The sequence below is a fragment of the Papio anubis genome, chromosome 11, assembly GCF_008728515.1.
Source record: "Papio anubis isolate 15944 chromosome 11, Panubis1.0, whole genome shotgun sequence".
Taxonomy (NCBI): domain Eukaryota; kingdom Metazoa; phylum Chordata; class Mammalia; order Primates; family Cercopithecidae; genus Papio; species Papio anubis.
The window spans coordinates 110,212,833-110,234,082 of record NC_044986.1 but is presented as its reverse complement, the minus strand read 5'-3'; the positions used below and the strand labels follow the sequence as shown (position 1 = coordinate 110,234,082).

The window sequence follows — 21,250 nt, the reverse complement described above, 5'->3', positions numbered from 1 at the left end:
TGCCATTCCTCTAAGCATCTGATAAAAAGTAAATGTAAAATATACATAGAATTTGAGAAGTTAGAGATGAACACTGTAGTGTAATACAGATTTTCAAAAAATGCTGTCTTGACTCACTTTTGAGGCCCTGACTACAGGCCAGTCATTTCCTTGAAAAAGATAGCTTTATTAAGTTCTTACTCCAGCCACTACCATTATAGGTCTCCCACACTCCAGGGATCACCCTAATCACCCTGGAGTCAAGTACCAGACTATTAGGGATAACCCAAGAGCCCCCCAGAAGTATTCAAATTAGCCAATCCACAGGGGAGTCCAGGCAATCTAGCTGACCCCATCCTACTTGAGGTACATAAGCTGTTCCTATGGCTCCAGCTTGCTGTACCCCAGTCCCCAGATGCAATCCTGCATGTGGCCCTGCCTGGCTGCCCTCTCTCATTTGCAGGTGGAAGGAACAGAGTTTTGCCTTTCACATATGCAAGTGTTAGTGTGTTTTGCTGCACCATTAACAGAGTCCTTATATCTTATTTAAAACCATAGTTAACTGCTAAAACACTACAGCAATATATAAACAGAAGAATATACAGCAGCAATTGACTTCCCACTAAGATCTTGAGGAGAAAAATGTCCTTCTGTTCTACCTAAAAATTAAAGCAAAGTAAAGCTCACATTTAGAAAACCTTACAATTCTGGTGAATATGTCCATTTATTCATTCAACAAATATGTCTGAGCACCTAGCACCTAATACGTACCTAGCAATGTCCCTGTTTCCAAAGAGTCTATATTCCATTAGGGAAGACAATAGAAAAGCAAACTCAAGATTTAAAAAGTTAAGTAAACAAAAAGGGTCATTAATCATTCCTATTAAATATTGTGGAAAGGAGTAACTGAGGGAGTGGTCAAGAAAAAAGTCTCTGAGGTACGATCTGAAGTCCAGCCTGAAGGGGACACTGAGCCATCCATCTTAAGAGCTGGATGACTCCAGGCAGAAAGGACAGCAAGAACTGGAGAGGGCTGGGCATATCTGGGAAAGTGAGAGGACACCAGTGTGGTTGGAGCACAGCAGTAGAGAAAGCAATGCAACTGCAAAGACCATCAAGGTCTTAAGGGATACACAGGAAATATTTCCAAATATAAAATCTCCACCCCCTAGCATCATACAAGACGCAGGCATGTAAGTACATCTCACCTGCCCCAACCCCCGCCTCCATGCTTAACTTTCTTTAGGATCTATGAATGTCTCTGTATATGCGTTAGAGGGAAGGGGACGCACTTTGATTCTCTAGTTGCCAGGCTGTTTCAGAATAGCTTTAGCTTATACAGTTAAAGTCACTGAAAATACTGTTTAACAATATGATCACTACTAAAAGAGTAAGGGCAGGACAAATCCGATTTGATTATCATATGCATATCACCCAGTGTTCAAGTGTTACCATGAAAAAGGAAAGCTGTCTGACAAAAAAAGAAAGAGAATAAACCATGGTTATTGTTATTACATATAATCATCACCATCCGAACCACTGCTATGGAACCCTGTTCTAAAATAGAAAAGGAAGGCCGCTGCCTTAGGCTCATGCCGTAATCCCAGCACTTAGGGAGGGAGGCCAAGATAGGAGGATAACTTGAGGTCAAGAGTTTGAGACCAGGCTGGGCAACATAGCAAGACCCTGTTTCTATTTAAAAAAATTTTTTTAATGAAAAAAAACTAGACCTACTTCTTTCTCCCAAATTGTGACATCTTATGAAGTTCAAGTCAGTAATGATTTACATCCCATTTAAAATTATTAACAATATCCATTTCAGGTGATTTCAGATTGTGTAGGAGGAGAATGAAATAAACAGCAATAAATGAGAGTTCCATGGCAGTTCCTAACCCTAGTACATGTGTCAAAGAGTTTAACGCTGTAAAATGCTTGAATTTTTTTTTAGTATGAAATCATTTTTCAGACGGAATAGATAAAAGTCAGAATTTCAGGCATCTGGCAATTCTTTCTCTTTGTCTAATAAAGTATTACCAGTTGTTTTGGTGAAGCATATTCTTCATTAGGTAATAAAGAAACAGTGCTTTCTTCATCCTCATTTTGCCAAAAATAAATTCATATTCAATAACAGACGTCTGTAGTTTTTTTGAATTATTTTGTACTGGGTTCTGCCCCTCCTCCCACAAAAAATAACAATAGACCTGGCATAGGAAACTCAGCATAATCAGCCAGCTTAACCACACTTAATAACCCTGCTGGTTTAGGGTGGGGGATAGGAAGGAAGAAGAGAGCGGTACTGAACAATATTGCTGTGCTCAAATGTGCTGTCAGAGGAACAAAACAGTATCCACAATAGTGGACATCTGAACAAAAAAAACATTCAAAGTACCTTAAAAATCAATTTACCTTACAGTATCTTAAAGCTTCCATTAGTGTTAAAAATCCTACAGCTGCTTGTTCATGTATACCAAGAAGTTCTGCAAAAAAAAAAACAACAAAAAAAACAACAACAAAAAAACAAAAACTTAGCATTGTAGTAGTGTGTATAAATTTGAAACGTACTTATATGTATATATATTTATACTACACCAAAACTTTTAACTTTTACCAAAAACTATACTTTAAAACTTAGCATGTATTTATTAGAAGGTAATGTCAACTAATCATTACAGTATTGCTCATTACAAAATACCATTAGATCAGGTTTGTGGTGGGTAAATGTGATACTTCACATGTATATTAAATATATTTATAAAACGATATTCAGTGCTAACTTTTTAAATGAAAGAATTTACTCCCTGAAATCCATGCAATTGTTGACAAAAATACAAGAAGAAAAAGAAACTTAATACCTATGTAAAACAGCTAACTTGAATTGACTTTCATTTTGAAAAACAAAAATGGATATGCTAATCACTGGTAAAATTTATCATTGGGTAGCAGTGACTGTACTTGCCTAATACTTAAAACATGGGCATTTAATGCCATCCCTCTTTCCTGTAAATAAACACAGGCCGTGTGCTTAAGACTGGGGAAATAAAGATGAATAGAAAATGATCTCCACCATAGAAAGGCTCCAACTTTACCAAAGACAGATGAAAAAAACATGTGGTCTCTCTGTACACACACGGAGTGGTATGAGAGTATCTGCTTACAGTGTTAGGGAAGGCTTATAAAAGTGCTAACAGGGAGTTGAATCTTGAAGCATATTATAGTTTTCCAGGCCAAAAAGAAGATAAGAAGAAAATTCAAAGCAGAAGAAACAGCAAACAGGTATGAAAAAATCAATGCATTTAAGGAATGAAGAATTGGCAAAGTTTCCTTAAATGTTTCTGGCCTGGGGAACATGATAAATAGTGATTAACAGAGAATTAAGCAGTAGGTTCTGGACTCGTGTCAAGAGGTAACATGAGTTTGGTTTTAGACAAGCTGGGACTGAGGTACCTTTACGTGCTCTAGCTAGAGAGGGATAAACAGCTGGAAGTAAGGCTCAGGAATACAGAGGAGAAAGGTCAGGGTTGGATATAAAGATTTGGGGATCGTCAGCATAGAGATGAAAGTTAAAGTTATGGATGTGGGTAAGTCAGAATAGACACACCACAGAGAACAAAAATGTGATGATAATGAAGTCTTTTCATAAACAATACCCTTCAGCTAACATATATTAATATAATAATATATTTGGGTCCATAATATATCTAAAAAGCATTTCTTTCTGGTTAAAAATTATGTTCACTGTGAACATAATATATATATAATTTTGCATCCTTTTTACCATCTGGTCATGTTTTGTCCATTTTTCCATTAGGATATATTTTCTTATCAATTAATGTAATAAGAATATTAACTCTGTCATTTTTGTGGCCAACATTTTACTATGTAGCCTTAACTACAACATCTAGATGGTGTAAGGCAAGAGCTGACAGTTTAACTTTCTGGGTTGGTAAATCCAAAATTAATAGAAGGTGCATATACATACAGTTTGTACTTTGTCACTAGCTTCTTACAGGCACAGATTGGGGAGAGCAATGCTTCTTTAATTATGGTTTAGGATTCCTTAGGGACCACAGGACCCTTTTAGAGACTATGTGAGATCAACATGATTTTCATAATATGATGTTAATTACCTTTTTACAGAGTTTTACAGAGGTTGAATGATCTGTTATGTTGTATCAGACTACATTTATAAGCATATATGAAGATCCGGCTGTCTACTAGTAAGCCAAGCATTAAAGGGATTTGCAAAAATTTAAAACAATGTCACTCTCCTTAATTTTTGTTAATGGTTTATTAAAATGTTATTTATGTTAATATTAATAAGGGGTATATTTTGTTTTTTTAAATTATGTTTTATTTCTACAAATTTAGGAGGTAAATGTGAAATTTTTTTAAATACATATACTACATAATGATCAAGCCAGGGTATGAAGAATTTCCATCACTCAAGAACAATGGTTTTGTTAAGCATAGTGAGCCTACTCTGCTATCAAATATTGCATTTATTCCATCTTACTGTATGTATGTTTGTACTTTAACCCACTCCCCTCATGCTTCCCCCACCGCCCGCTACTTACCCTTCCCCGTCTCTGTTATCTACCATTCCACTCTCTACCGCCATGTGATCAAATTTTTTTAGATCCCACATATAAGTAAGAGCATGTGATTCTGTCTTGTTGTTTCTGGCTTATTTCACTTAAGATTATGACCTCCAGTGCCATCCATGTATACTGCAAATAATAGGATTTCATTCTTTGTTATGGCCAAATACAGTTCCATTGTTTATAGATTCCAGTTTATCCACTGACATGTTGATGGACACTTAGGTTGATTCCCTATCTTTGCTATTGCAAATGGTGCTGCAATTAGCATGCAAGTGCAGGCATTCCTTTGATAAACTGATTTCTTTGTCTTCGGGTAGACACTGAGTAGTTTACCAGTGCTGGATCAAATGGTAATCCTAGTTTTTTTGAGAAATCTCCATACTGTTTTCCATAGTGGCTGTATAAGTTTACATTCCTACCAACAGCATATAGGAGTTCTCTTTTCTCTATCTTCGCCACACTTCTTTTGCTGTTTTTTAATAGCCATTCTGACTGGGGTAAGATGACATCTCACTGTGGTTTTGATTTGTAGTTCTCTCATGATCAGTGATGTTGAACATTTTTTCATATACTTAAAGTGAATTAATACATATTTAAAAATTTCTCAATGTCTAACATGAAATACATTGATTATTTGCTTTGGGATCCTTCATAAGAACATAAAGGGCATGAGATTAAAAGGTCTTAGAATCTTCAGGTTCAAGCAAAACAAGGGAGAGAACAGCCCAAATAGGTATAAATGGATACTTCATATCTTTGCAAACTTTTCTCTCCCTTTCCTTCTGAAATGTAAGCAACTTTAAATGTTTTCATGTAAAAAGAATACACACATTGGGAAACAGTTTCACAGTTTAATTTCTAAAATCAGTTACCACCACCTAGTGTTACAATTAGATACTACATCATCTGTTTCCCTGGGTTTTTAAACAAATGTCTAATAATATTATCATGTTACTAAATACAGCAAACTAGTTGTTCATAATTCTTGGGCAATGAACTATTCAGATTTGATCAGTAAACACATGCCTAGACACCTAGTTTGGATGGTAGCATTTTAAAAATGTATTATGCCTATTTTCTTAAACAGAATATGTACTTAACATTTTTACCTTCTTATGATAGTTTCAAGAGCATCATCACACTAGGAAAATTTACGTTTATGCCAAGTTGTAATACAGTGAGGATATAATATTCTCACGTTACAATTTACAGAATTTATTTGTATGAGACTTTCTCAATAAGCCTTGAAAGTGTCTATTTTCAAGTATCCCTAATCTGAAAATCTGAAATCCAAAATGCTCCAAGATCTGAAGCATTCTGAGAGCCAACATGACTCTCGAAGGAAATGCTCATTACAGCATTGTGGATTTCAGATTTTCAGATTAGGGCTGCTAAACCGGTAAGGAAAAATGCAAATATTTCCAAATCTGAAAAAAAAATCAGAAATCTGAAATGCTTCTGGTCCCAAGCATGTACTCCACATTTGCAAAAAATTCTAATTACTTTGATTATATTCTTGTCTTCTTTGCCAGAATTAATTTAATATCTTTTATTATCAGAGACGGAGTCTTGCCATCTTGCTCAGGTTGGTTTCAAACTCCTGGCCTCAAGTGATCCTCCTGCTTTGGCCTCCCAAACTGCTGAAATTAAAGGCACAAGCCAATATGCCCAGCCTGATTATCTTATAAAAGAGAATGATACAAACCATGAAGACTCATTCAGTTTCTGACTGCATTTTTAGGAGTTCCACATACTAAGTGGAATATAACCAGAGAAGCACCAAAGAAACATGATATTTTTTGGCCTAACTATAATATCCATTTCTGTTTACTTTTTAATTGACAAATTAAAGTTGAATATATCTGTGGTGTACAACATGTTCTGAAATATGTATACATTGTAGAATGGCTAAACTGAGCTAATTAACATATGCATTATTCTATGTATGAGTCCATCATCTTTCAATTAGCTATGCATTGGACTGGCTGTTAATACTGATTTCTTTTTATAAAAACAAAACAAAAAAACCCCACAAAAAACTATGAAACTTCTGGGTTTCTGCATTACAAGAGTTGACTCTTTCCCTATCCCATAAAGAAAATAATAAATAAAAATAACCATCAAATAAGCATACAAAAATGCTATGGACAAAAATAATATACAAATACTGAAGAATTCCTTTAAGATAAAAAAGAGACCATGAAAAAATTAATCTCCAGAAAATCAAAATCAAAGAAAACTTTAGCTCAACATACATGTAACGGTACAAAATGAAGACGGATGGCAGGCAGAGAGGAAACAGACCACAAAAGGATTTGAGAGCCTTAGAAGGAGTTTGGATTTTATTTTAAGTGCATAGGGAAGCCAGCCATCGAACGGTTTTAAGGGAGAGAGAAACATGATCTCACTGAGTTTGAAAAATATCACACTAGCCACTGTGAAAGAACGGGCAAGAATACATTTAGTTTGATTACTTCTATTGTGCCTTATTTCTGTTCTATTGGAGAAACAAAAGACGGTTTCAAAAGCTGGGGCAGAATGAAGTATATGGATTCAGGACCATATAATCTATATAAAACACTAAGTAATTTTTACTAAAGAATGTACAAAACAATATAGTTGGGAAAATAATATTGTGAAGATATCATTTCCTCAAAATAACCTATAAACACAATATAATCAATCCAAATCTTCAAAGATGTCTTAAAACCGGAACTTGAAAAGCTGAGAGAAAAGTTCAATTGGAATAGATAATGTAGAAATGACTATGACAATTTTGTAAAAGTATAATGTCAGGAAACATGCTAATGAATATCGAAGTATATTATAAAACTATGTAATTGTGAAGTTTTGCATAAGAAGTCACTAGTAAATAGATCAGTGGAATAGAAGAAATAAAAACATGTAAATATGGAAAAACGTGTCTAACAAAAAATGTATTTCCTATCTGTGGAGAACTGACTGGAATTAGGACATTAGATAATTCTTTGAGAAAAAGTCAAAAGGCAGATCCCCAACTCATACCATTCATAAAAACATAATCCAGATAGACTAAAGAGCCAAACATTAAAAAACAAAAAGCCCACAAAAGTATTCTTGGAAAATACTAGAGAATATTAGTTTAATCTTGGGGTGGAGCCAGGCATGATGGTGCACGTCTGTAGTCTGAGCTACTTGGGAGACTGAGGCAAGAGGATCACTGGAGCCCAGTTCAAGGCTGCAGTGAGCTATGACTGCACCACTGCACTATGGCCTGGGTGACAGAGTGAGACCCCGTCTCTAAAAAATGAAAATAAAAAATCTGGGGGTGGGAGACACATCAAACTGATACAACAGGAGGAAAAAAAAAAAAAAAAAGCCCAAATAGAAGCCATATAAAAAAAAAGACCAAATGATTTAACCTCATAAATATGAAAGCCTGTCAGACACAGTAGCTCATGCCTGTAATATCAGCACTTGGGAAGGTCGAGGCGGGCGGATCACCTGAGGTCGGGAGTTCGAGACCAGCCTGGCTAACACGGTCAAATCCTGTCTCTACTAAAAATACCAAATTAGCTGGGCGTGTGGGCATATACCTATAATCTCAGCTACTCGGGAGGCTGAGGCAGAAGTGCTTGAACCCAGGAGGCAGAGGTTGCAGTGAGCTGGGATGGCACCACTGCACTCCAGCCTGGGTGACAGAGTGAGATTCTGTCTCAATCAATCAATCAATCAATCAATCAATAAAAGCCTTGGGTATAAGAAAATATATCACTAACAAAGTTAACGAGAGAGAAGGCTGGGTGACAATACTTGCAGCAAAGGTCAAATAGAGAAAGAACTAAGAGAATTTATAAATACCTCCTAGAAACCGAACAAAAGAAAATAGCTCCTTCTCCCCAAATGCCAAAAAGATGGGAAGAGGAAATTCACAGAAGACGACGACTAAAAACTGACAAACACATGCAGAGATGATCAAGCTCAGGCTCAACGAGCACCAGAGAAATGTCAATTAAAACAGTCTATCATTTGTCAACAAACTGACAAAATGTTAAAGATGGACAATTCTAAGTGTCAGGCAGGATGCAGAAAAATACGAACTCTCCTACACACTTGAAAGAATAAGTTTATACTTTTACCAGTTGATAAAGCAAATTTTAGAAGAACATCTGGCATTATCTATCAAAATTTAACAGCTGTTCCTCAAGAAGTTAAACCTTATGAGTTACTGTATGACCCAGGATTGCAACTCCTTGGTCTATGGCAAAGAAACACTAAAATATAGATCTCATAAAAACCTGTATATGAATGTTCCTCACAGCACTCATAATGGCCGAGTGGAAACACTCCACATGTCCATTAGTTGGTGAATGAATAAATGTGGTACATTTGCGCAATGGTATGTTATTCATCAATAAAGAGGAGTGAAGTACTGGTACATGCTAAACCATGGTCAACGTGAAAATATTATACTAAGTGAAATCAATCAGTCACCAAAGACCAGATAATGTATGATTCCATTTCTATGAAACAGCCTGAACAGGCAAATCTATAGAGCAGAAAGTAGATGAGCAGTTGCCAGGGCTGGCGTGGAAGGAAGTATAAGGAGTTACTGCTAATGGGAACAGGGTTTCTTTTTGGGATGATAGAAATGTTTTGAAATTGATTGTGATGATGGCTAAACAACTCTGAGAAAATATTTAAAACACTGAATTGTACATTTTAAATGGGTGACAAGCATATGTGAATATCTCAACAAAGCTGTAAGTAAAAAAAAAAAAAAAAAAAATTAACAGATGCCTACAATTTCAATATACTTTCTACTTTCAGAAATCTAACCTGTAGGTATATATACTTAAATATATACGGAAATACTTATATACAAAATATGTTTACTACGGCAGTTTCTTAGAGCCAAAAATGGAAGCAATCTAAATGTTTACCACAAGGAAACAAGGCAAAAGACAGACTAGGAAAAAAATACATTTACTGACATCAGACATACATTCATTCAGCATTTACTGGACTTATTTCCTGCTCTGACAACATAGTAGGAGGTAATACAGAAAGAAAAATTATAATTAAATTGTTACTAGTTGAAAATTCTTAGGCAAGTTGCTTTACCTCTCTAGACTTCAGTTTCCTTCTTTATAACATACGGAGTAATACTTTCCTTGAAGGGTTGTTGTAAAGATTAACATCCTATTTCTAAAATGCCTACACTGGCCCATAGAAAAAACTTAGTTTCCCTCAAAAGCCTACGCACCTCGTTTATAGAAACAAGAACATGTACACAAATAACTATGATGCGAGGTATAATAGAATGAAGCAGACTGAGGTAAAGCACCATATATGATCAGAGGGAGGAGAAAACTTTTCCTGCTGTAGGGGTAGGTGGAGAGACATTAAGTAGGAGTTAACATTTTAATGGAGCCAGATGGAATGAGCAGGAGGACATTTGGGGGAAAGTACCATTAGCTGTCTGAGAAGAGCAGTGGTTCTTAATCCTGACTACACAGTATCACTTGCTTAAAAATATATAAATGCCCAGATTCCAGCTGAGAACAATTCCATTACAATCTCTAGGTGGTAGGGCCTAGGCATGTGATTTTAAATTTCTCCTAGTTAATTGTGATGTGCAGCCAAGTTTGAGAACCACTGGATTAAGGCACTGGATTTGTGAAAGAGACTAGTAAAAGATTATAAACATAGGGTTGAGTAGGAACGCAGACACTCTTGAACGCTAAGAAGCTGAAACTGTAGTTGGTAAGCATTAGCAAGAGAGTCACGGAAGGCACTGAGCAGAGAAATAACCTAACAGGACATGTAAAACAAAATCATTAACCTGTCAGTTTGTAGAATACACTGGAGTGGAATGACAGATAGTCTAGACTATAGCAGGATAGTCTAGACAGGTGAGAGTAATGAGACCACAACAGACTTGGCAAAGGAAGAAAAAAAGAGAGCAGCTAGCATTTCTGTGCTTGTGCTAGGCAGCGTATGTGAATATGTCTATTTTTAACCTCAATGCACAGGTAAGAAAACCGAGGCTCAGATAACTTAGTAGTTTGCACACAGTCAAACAGGAGAGGCATAAACTAACTGGTGCCATCACCACTCCCAAGGTCTCTACTTGTTCCACCATGGCGCAGCGTTCTGCAGTACACTTGGCCTCTGTGAGAGAAAATTCAAGAATGGAGAATCTCGAGGACTCAGCAAGTCATTAGATACCTGACAGTAAGGTACAAATAACTAGCAGGTTTTCAAATAAAGCTTGTTGAATAAATTAACATCAGAAACATTATGGCACACTGCGTAACAACCTTTGCCCTCGAGTGTTTCAATTTTCTACAAAGGGCAGTTACAACTATTGATGATTTTAAATTTCTCCTAGGTAATTGTGATGTGCAGACAAGTTTGAGAACCTGTTGTTAAGAGTGCTCATTATGCAGCAGTGGCAAACATGTATTGAACAGTGTTTAAGGACTTGATGAATATCTTTTTTGCCATTTTCTCACCTCATTCTAACTATCCTGTGATAATCATTCCCATTGGAGGATGAGAAAGAGGCACTGAGTGAAGTATCTTGTTTAATTCCACAGTTTAATAAATGGCACAACTGAGATTTCAACCACAGTAGTCTAATTCCGCACAGCTAACATACTTAATCATTATGATATACTGCCTCTTACACTACATGTTAGTCTTGAGTGCTATAATACATACGTGAGATGGCATGGCAGTTTATCTTATTTAAATTCCACAGTATACCTGAGAGGTAGGTATCTGCCCCATTTATAGAGAAGAAGCTGAGACTGAGATTTTAATCCAAAGATTCCTGTCCGTGGTACAGAGTTAGTAAATGAGTCATGCAGTGTGCCACTTTCAAGGAGAATGAGGGGTAAGAAAATGCTATGATTTTAGCAGATAGTGAGGTCTTTGCTTTAGAAGAGCAAATGACACAGATTTCAGATCATAAAGAGTAAATATTTTAGTAATGCAGGCAAGGAAATTCTGCTGGTAAAAGGATGGAGAGAAAGAGGCTTTGTTGTCTGGTTGTTACACATCACGGTTTTTGTTTTAAGCAGCAGAAGCCACCTAAATTTTGTGTAGACCAGGGAAGAGAGTCACATTTAATAGAAGAGACTATAAATGGAATCAACAGCAACTCTGGAAAGATATATAGTTCTTCTAAAACAGGAAAAAAGAATATGGTGAAAAAAAGACAACTTGAGATTCTAAAGTCGGCTGAGAGTGAGTGGGCAGAGGTAAAGTTAGAGACAGATAAAGAGGAGAAGGGATTTGAATCCACTGCCTTAAGCAGCTGTAGATAAATCAGTTATAAGGAGTAGAAAAAAGGGTTACAATGTGCAGTCAGCAGTGAGAGTTCAAATGAGTTAAGTAGGATTAATTTACAGTACGCCCAACCAATAAAACTGATAATAAGGTTTCTTTTCTAGCAGTAATCACCAGCCTGGCAGCGGGAGAGAAAATGTGTCCTATGTGTTATCTCGGAAAAACCAGCAAGTTCAGTGAAAGATAAGTGGGGTATTTTTCTCATTTTTAAGTTTAATGATTGAAAACAGTTCGCTTCAAGTAAACATTCCAAAATGCAGGAAATATACCCGATTTTCTTTTCCAAGTTAGCTATTTCAAAGTTATTGCTTAGTTTGGCTTTTAAACTACACAGAAAAAGGGTCCACAGCAAGATGACAGTCTTGAAAAGCATTATTTCAAGAAACAAAAACGATGTATGTGTACATCTCAAGAACTGAAACTGATAATTGACTAATACATTCTGTAAAGGAAGTAACGATTTCACGGCAAGAGCTGCCTAAGGAGCCTCCTATTCCTTTTTTCTTTTTTGAGATGGAGCCTCGCTCTGTCGCCCAGGCTGGAATGCAGTGGCATGATCTCAGATCACTGCAACCTCCGCCTCCCGGGTTCAAGCAATTCCCCTGCCTCAGCTTCCTGAGTAGCTAGGACTATAGGCGTGCGTCACCACGTCTGGCTAATTTTTATATTTTTAGTAGAGAAGGGGTTTCACTGTGTTGGCCAGGCTAGTCTCGAACTCCTCACCTCAGGTGATCCATCCGCCTCGGCCTCCCAAAGTGCTGGGATTACAGGTGTGAGCCACCGCACCTGACCATGGAGCCTCCTATTCTTGAAACCTCATTCTGACTGTTAATCCTGCCAATGAAAGGTACCTCATCTCAGTCTACGAGAGGCTGGGTGAGGAAAAGCCGAGGGAGGCAGAGGAGTATTCCGGTTTGGGGACTAGGATAAGCTATCGAGAATCCGGAGAATGCGTGGAAAGATGAACCACACTGATGGGTACCAAGTGTGAGAGAGAGTGATGCGCTAAAGACAGTGTGGGAAGGGTCAGGCCAGAGCACACAGTAAGAAGCAGCAAGGACAGAGGGTCAAGTGGGATGAGGCACCTCGACCCAAGTTCAGCAAACACCTATTGCTTCCCTAATCATATGAGATAAGATACCTGAGGGTCCAGAAACAACTGGAAGAAGAAGAAAGAGGGGAGTGTGCAGAAGCCATCACAGGTGAGAGCGAAACAGAGAGACCTAGAAAACCTGTATATTACCCAAGAGAGACTGAGATGAGACTTTTTTTCACTGACAGGATTAAATGCTTTCAGCTATGAATCAGAATAAGGGCTGAAGAACAGGATAAGCTCAATTACAGAGAGCTGAGCAAGATAATTTGTAGTTTTTGTTCACGAATTTCACTGTTTAAACTCTGACCTTTATTAGAAATCAGCAAAACTTGGTTCTCATTCTAACCTCACCACTAAGTAAATAATTTTGCATATGAATTAAATAAGAAGTGACCTTAGTTCTTAAATTTCTTAAATAGTAAAATGGGTTTTACTATGGTGCTTTTTAATTCTGAAGTTTTAATTTTAATGATTTTTTCTTAATATTATACCCTTTCATGTTTCTGTTAATTAACTACACGTTTCGGAATTAGAGAAAAATTCAAATGGAAGATCATGAATCACTTCAATGGGAGCAAAAAGTGGTAACTATTATTTTCTCAATTATATTTGCTCTGCCTGTGAGCTCTGAGAACTCTGGAGCTTCGTGTCCTATACTACATACTTCATGGAGGTACACTGTGGTTACTCAATTTAAGTTAAATGAATAAATAAATGAATTCAGACTGACCCAGTAATAAACTGAAGGCAATTTTATTCAGTTATGTATCAGCTCTCCTTAATGGAATGGATTGGCCAAAATGGGATCCATTTCAATGTGCCTGGCAACACGTGAAGCCACAGGAAAGAAATAATTGAGACCAGAAATTGAAGTGGTAGTGGAAGAGTTGGTAGTTTAAAAGTCTCAGACAGTATTAAATTTGCTCTGTGTTTTAAAGTATGCACATTAAAAGTAACATAGGCAAAAACCCAAAGTAAGTATTTCACATCACCAGGCTTTGTAATGCTCAATTTTAAGCAAAGAATGCAGTACTATCTCTGAATAAATATGCACTGTGTTTATATATATTAAGAGTCATAAATCCCAGTTTTATACCAGAGAAAATGAAAGGCTTGAGAAGTAACTTGACTAAAGTCATACATTTGGGATTTGAACCCAAGATCGCCTGGCTCCAAGATTAATGGTCTTAACATTATGGTGCCTTGAAAACTGTAAAGGATTCTTCTAATTAGAAAGCACTTAACTTCTAGGTAATGTAGAGCCATTAAATAGATGAATAAAAATCAGCTGTATTCCACTGAAATATTATTCATCAAAGAGAGCAACATAACAAAGAATGTACTTACTCATTCCTGAGCACTCTCTGTCACCATCCCATACATTAGAAACAGCATGTCCCGTCAGCAGGAGATTAATTAAACTTTGGCTATTAATAAATATTAAAAAGCAATTAAATATGAATATAACTAGTTGCCAAATCAAACAATTCCTATAGCAAGGTATAAAGTAATGACTTTTCAGATTAAATTATGTAAGAATTTACAAAGTTAGGGAAAACCTTACATGTTCCATTTTATATATTCGGTCTTGCTAAATGTATCACTAAGTATATCAGCACAGTGGTATTTATTGTTCTACATATTCACATACATTTAACAACTTTACCTAACATATATTTAAATGGATAAAAAATGATAGACTAATAATTTACTTAATATTTACAATCTTTAAAAATGAATATATAATTATTAATATTTTGTCTTTGATGAAAGATACATGAATTTTCATCTTTGAGGCAGAAAGGTCTAAAAAGGACTCATGTATTAGAGTAGGTTAACTATCACTGTTTCATTGACTTTTGGTAAAAATAGCCATAAAAAGCTTGAGAAGGAGGGTGGTCCGAGAGGAAAACTGGGAATTTTTTTCTCCCAAGCAGAGAAGCATTTACAAAGATATAATTATTTCTAAGTCAAAATGAATAAATTTTATCATTAAAAAATCATAAATGGATTTGTTAAAATACCTTCCCACTGTTATCTTAAAACAAAATATTTGCCACAATAAATACAACGCATACATAAAATGAAATTAACATTTCATACATCAAGCAAACAATGCATAAAACAAAGAAGTGCTCAAATCCATAGATGTTATACTGTTAACACCACTGACAAGCAAAATTACCTGACTCAGTCATGTTTTATCGTAAGTCAGGTTTCTAAAAACTAGAGTTCACATGAGGAGACAAGAGATTTTAGTTAATTACCTGCCATGTCCATATACAGGATCTATCAAGGGTTCACTTGCATCTTCAATTTCATTTTTTATGTTTTCAATGCCCTAAAGAAACAAAGAACTCATTGACTTATTTCAAAAAACGAAAATGAAAATTATGATAGTTTAAAAACTGACTAGTTTACACTATAAACTAATACAATTATTTAAGTAACTTTTTTACCATGAGTAACTCAGATTTGAAGTGGGGGGACATTTGAGATAACTGTAAAAAGTAGTTCCTCAAATATCTTTTATTTTCTTTCATGGGTTCTATATAAAGAACACTCATGGATGAAATATGTACTGTTGGTTAAAGGGGCAAGGAGAGAGAATTAACTTTTAATCGGAGAAAGGAGAAATTATTTAATAAATGAATTATTTAAAAGTTAAATGAATATTAACCTGTTAAGGAAACTGATTTTTTTTAGATCATGTAAAAACTTATTGCAGTAAATACATACACACATGAATACTGATAGAGATATAACATTAAATAACTTGCATTTTAATTATTTAACTGGTACATAAAATGGAAGGTTTACTTCTGATTGTAAGTATTACTTCACAAATATTGGTCATTCAAATGTATACTTACAAAATGCAAATTAGAAGGCCAGGAAGTGCCTTCTTTTCTTAAAAACCAATTTCCTGATATTTTCTACACCTCCAGAAGGGCACTCAGCTCCCAAAAGTTCTAGATACTGGGTAAGTACCAGAAGACCTACTTATTGTAACCTCATCAATTCCAAAAAGGACAAAGATAAACTGCCATTCATTGTTCTATTCACTTAACTTTAGCCGTTGGTTCTATCATTTCTAAGAATTAAATAGATGATTAATTAACAACCAAGATTTTTAATGAATGACTAAATCTCGCAGGGGGAAACAAAGAAGCATGAGCTCTTGCATGTGCCATCCTCGTAAACAAAACAAATCAGGCTATGATAATGTCAAGATGAATACTATCAACAAGCGACACAATCACTAATGAGGAAGCGGATATCATTTTAAAGACCAGGTCAAGGAAGGACAACTTGCATGATAATTTATTGTCTGTAAAGAAGAAGAAACAGGAGATATCAAACATTTTGAGCATTATAAAGTTAGAGAATACTGAACAGTCAAGAAGAACTTAGAAGAAACCAGTCATCTTAGATACCACTTTCACTGCTACTCCCAACATCTACACAACTAAGCACTTTTGGTTCTCTTATTTATACTTAATAATCCAAATAAGTATTTATTTACATTTCTAAATATGCTCCCTTTCTTTTCCACTCCATGACCTGTCCTAGTTTAGGCTTCTCTTATTTCAATACCCACTTTTCTAGTTTTCCTGACTCTAGTCTTGTACTACAAACACCAACTCTTATCCATCACAACTCCCTATCCCAATTTAATACATCTTTTATCAACAAAAAGATCTTGTCACTCCCTTGTTCAAACTGTTTACTGTGTTCCAATTCTGAGCAGATGAAACCTACTCTTTGCACAGTGTATGTAGAAAGGCCTTCATACTCTAAGTCTTTTCTTACGTACGTGCCCAGTCTCATCTTCCACAATTGCCTCCCTGGTGTCTTATGCTGCAGTTAAGGCTCAACTACTTAGAGCTCCCTAAACCTGCATTATACCCTCAATCCCTTACACTTTTATACTTGCAGTGCCCACTGCTGGAAAAAATTTCCTCCAGCTTTTCCATACAGAAAACTTGCCCTCATGCATCAAGGTCCTATCTCTATCAGATGGTCCCTACTAGAAACAGTGTGCCCTTGATTCCATCTAATAGGTTCAGACAGAACACCAAACGCCAAAACACACTGCCATAATGGAATTATTAATGTGTCATTTTTTTTACAACACTAAATGCGTATCACTAAAAATGTATCCCATATTATTAATACAAACATAGTCCTTAGCATAGAGTCAATGCTCAAAAAACATTTGTCAAATAAAAGAAGTCTGATTTCAGACATGATAGATATAATAGGATAGTCAACTGAGACTAACACGTTACTAGAGCTATGAGACTGGTATTTGGGGAAAAAGAATAAGGACTAGAAAGGGACATATTGGAACTATTAAATAGCTATTTATAAAGGTAACCTGAGTAAATGATATATCCATAAAAGGTATACTGGATCCAGGGAAGAAAATTTCTGGAATATAAAAATTTAGAGGAGGAGAGAAAAGAGCAGAAGGTAACAGGTAAAGAAGGAAAGGAAGCTATCAAAGAAAACAAAACAAAGTAAGAATTGTGAGACGTTATAGAAAGAAAACTCAAACAGTGATTTATCACAAAAAAAAAAAAAAAAAAAAAAAAAAGAAATCAAGAAAGGGAATGAAGGTCAAAAACAGCTTCCAGAAGGGGTTAAGGGGTCAAGTGCTACACGGAAGGATCAAAGGAAACACAATTTGGAAGAACTGACAGCATTTCACAATTAGAACATTATTGATCATCTCTGTAGTCCAAAAGAGCAGAGGTGAAAGTAAGCATGAAACTGCTTAAGTAACGAGTGAGTGCTGAGGAAACAGAAATTAACTAATTTTCAGCGTAAAAGATTTTTATTCTAAGAATTTAAAAACAGCATCAGGAATAAAATTACTCATCACGGCAGGAAAAACAGCACTAAATAACATTAATCAAAGGCAGAAAAAGCATTTTCTTGAACACACCTTTGTCAGTAATACAGAATACAGAAAAAGCAATACTCCAAATTTATTTCCCCACATTGAATACTGGTCCAAGACAGCATCTTTTAATTCTGGTAAACTTCTGAATGATCTTTTTCTGGGGGAAAAAAAGAAGTAAGTATTGGTATCATGATGAGGTTAACTACATTCATAAAAGGGAAAATTTTTAAATTTCCTTATACATTAAAACATACACATACAAACAGGAAACTTTGGGGACATTTCTAAATTTTTCAAATACAAATTTAGCCACTAAAACCAAAAGCTATTTCTGACAACTATCACAATATACGATATGTATCATTAAGAAAGAACACCTACTTGGCAGGGAACCTCTTCATCTCTTAGGTGAACTGTCTGGCATCAGTAAATTCTTCAATAATATACAGTTATTTAAACAATAGAGTGGCCTTCTTGTAAGAGGGGTAAACACAAAGAACACTTCACTTTTTAAATCCTAGAAATTACTTAACAAATATCTGAATGCCAAAGATAACTTACATTTGCGGCTTCTTTTAAAAGAAATTAATGTTACATTTTAAACCAAATGCCACCCATAATTCTATCAACAGCCATCTTTACCTTTAACTTTGTAATAAAAAGTTTAAATGCTCTAACAAAAATATGGGCATTCTTAATAAAAGGTATAGAAAACAGATACTGCCAAATAAGAAATAATTCTAATATTTATCCTACTAAAAATGTTTATATTTGTTAAGGACACAAAAACATTAAGCTAATGTTTCACTGTAATGGTGAAAAAGCTTTTTAATGTTTTTAAAAAGCGTATTTGGATAGTTAAGGACTCAGCATAATTTAAACATTTACAAACTATTTTAATTTAAAGGCAAATTAATCCTGAAGCAATGGATTTAAAATTTATGTTTAAGTAGCGCATTTCTATGTAAAACTAAGAACCTCTGCACAGTATGAACAGACTTAAAGTGGCAATGTGTCCACAGAGTAAGTATTTTAAATGTTCCAATGTTACTTACTGAATTAATGCATGAAATCGCTCAAAGCCAAGCTCTTCGACAGCCAAGGCAGCTATACATAAAAGACACTTTTCAGCACTACACATGGCAAATAAATGACACAAGATACACACAGCAGGCTGTAAATACTTTCAAGCAATCAAAACTTTCCCTATTTCCTTACTCCTTAAAATTCTCAGTTTATTTTCAACTTTATTATAACATTAATTTATATTTCAACATCTTTGTCATCATGAATATAACTAAAATGGATATAATACTGAGAATGTAGAAGGGTGATTAAATAGACATTTCAGTTCAGCTATGCTATGGTAGTTTATAAAGTATGAAAAATTACTGATAATCAGTGCTTCACACATCATAATGTGTCCTGCACTTTTAAATAATCTTTCAGATTATATAAATCCAAGTAATATCATCAGAGCTAACCTTCCTTTTCATAATATAAAATTTTAAGGTTTAATGCTTAATTATTAAACAAATGTGTATAAAAAGGCAAAACACTCTCAAACTACACAGGTTCAATGACAGCTTTAAGTTTGTTTCCTCATTTATTTGTATAACTGTTAAAAAGTTTTCAGTAACTTATTTAGATTATGTTTATTAATCAAAGGAAATCAAAGCATTTTAATCAGAGGTAATGTTTATTGAGCAGTTTACTAAGTGCCAGGCCCTTTTTAAAATGCCCTACATGTCTTACCTCATTTAATAAACCCTCAAAGCTCCATTTTACAGAAGAGGAACCTGAGGTACACAGAAAAATCCTCTCAAGAGTACATAGGATTAAACAGCAGTGATGAGATTGGAGCCCAGATAGTCTTGGCTCTGGGGAGTTATTTATCACAATGAATAACTTCACATATATTTTGTAAAGCAAAACTTACTACTATCAAATATAAATTCTCACTGGTGAGTTAAGAAAATTGATTCAATATGAAGTCAAAATTTTAAATTTTTATTTACAATTTAAAATGTCGCATTATGCTAGCTTTCCAAAGCCTAGTTGTAAGTGTTTCATATTTCGTTTTAAAATCTTTAGCAGTCCAAATGGATTAAGTTATCTCTTGGTTTATGTGGGAAACAAACTGAAATTGAACCTGAGTATTCACTACTGCGAACAACTGTGCATTACCAACAAGCCAAAACTATACACACCACATAAGCCAATGAAATTAATGTTTGTAGAGAAAGTAATATTAACAAGAGGGGAAAACACTTTACATTAAAACTTTCAGAAAATGAAAATTCTACCTAATCTTTTCCAAATTATATTATTTGTTCTGCAATGTTAGATGATCTAAATAGTTTTACTGGGTATACTACAAAAGTAGACATAAAGATAATAATTTAGAGAAAAGAGGCAAGCAAAATAAAAAGCTTAGCAGGCAGGGATGGTGGAAAAATATAAAACACAAGAAAAAGAACATAGCTGGGAATAAAGGAAAGAACAGGTAAAATAGATTGTTACATGGAATAAAACTTGTAATATAAATACAGTTCATTTGTCACTAAGGTAAATTCTCAAATTTTCAGTTAACAAAGTATTTCAAATGTATACAATGTTTAAAAAATTTAAAATATGGTTTACTTCATGGCAACTTTTAAAAGAGATACAAAGTAAACTGGAAAATTACTAAAATGTTTTTTGGAGCGTAATTCAATATAATATGCCCATCTAAATTAGTTACTGAAGTACCAAAGTGAATGCATTATAAGGCCCTTCAACCTACAGCAATGTAACCTATCACTACAGAAATGCATAGCACATTCCATAGTGCGCACTCAGTATACTACTAAGCTACTAATGGAAAATGTTATATAAAAAGATCTTACTATTTTCTCACACATCAATATACAGACTGGCTTTAAGCATATAATCTTCAAAAATAATTTTTCAAAAGATCAACAATTCCTCTTTCAAAATTTTAATATCCTAAATGAAACTATTAAGTGTGTTTATATCCACACAGTAAAACCTGGAGAATATGTTAAAACCAATCTTAATGACACTTTGGACTACCATCCTTGTGACTGTTTTCCACTTGTTGTTTTCAAATGTCATTATAAACTCTAAAATATGTTCTTTTTGAAAGGCCATGTTTCAAAGGCTTCAAAAGGAAGTATCATTCAACTGTTTAAATGTTCAAAATTATTCCTTGCAAATGTACTACTGTTAGAATTTGCCAGGCTTAAGGCATTTTAACTGCAAAGGTAGGAGAAAAAAGACACTGACAACACAGAGACATTTTAGTCCAGGGAGGCAACAGCATCTTAC

General features: G+C 34.9%; 1 protein-coding gene and 1 long non-coding RNA gene across 13 annotated transcripts in view; one reads left to right on the top strand and one right to left on the bottom strand.

The window, feature by feature from the left end:
* Positions 1-21,250, top strand: part of LOC103887339 — a 108,154-nt gene that overhangs the window by 14,678 nt on the left and 72,226 nt on the right. For all 5 annotated transcript variants that reach the window (XR_004177089.1, XR_004177088.1, XR_002524185.2 and 2 more), the window contains exons 2-4: positions 10,685-10,801; positions 12,020-12,107; positions 13,545-13,595. This is a non-coding gene — a long non-coding RNA (uncharacterized LOC103887339). The remainder of the gene's footprint in view (positions 1-10,684; positions 10,802-12,019; positions 12,108-13,544; positions 13,596-21,250) is intronic.
* Positions 1-21,250, bottom strand: part of MINDY3 (MINDY lysine 48 deubiquitinase 3) — an 81,469-nt gene that overhangs the window by 40,505 nt on the left and 19,714 nt on the right. For 6 of the 8 annotated variants that reach the window (XR_001906187.2, XR_001906188.2, XM_003903417.3 and 3 more), the window contains 5 exons: positions 18,976-19,027; positions 17,963-18,077; positions 15,279-15,352; positions 14,359-14,438; positions 2,386-2,456 (listed from right to left, as the gene is read on the bottom strand). Coding sequence is in view for 6 of the 8 variants with exons in the window: in XM_003903417.3 (XP_003903466.1) it covers positions 2,386-2,456; positions 14,359-14,438; positions 15,279-15,352; positions 17,963-18,077; positions 18,976-19,027 (392 nt within the window). In the remaining 2 variants the exon portion in view is untranslated. The other 2 variants (XM_021943089.2, XM_017962574.2) reach the window with 2 other exon arrangements.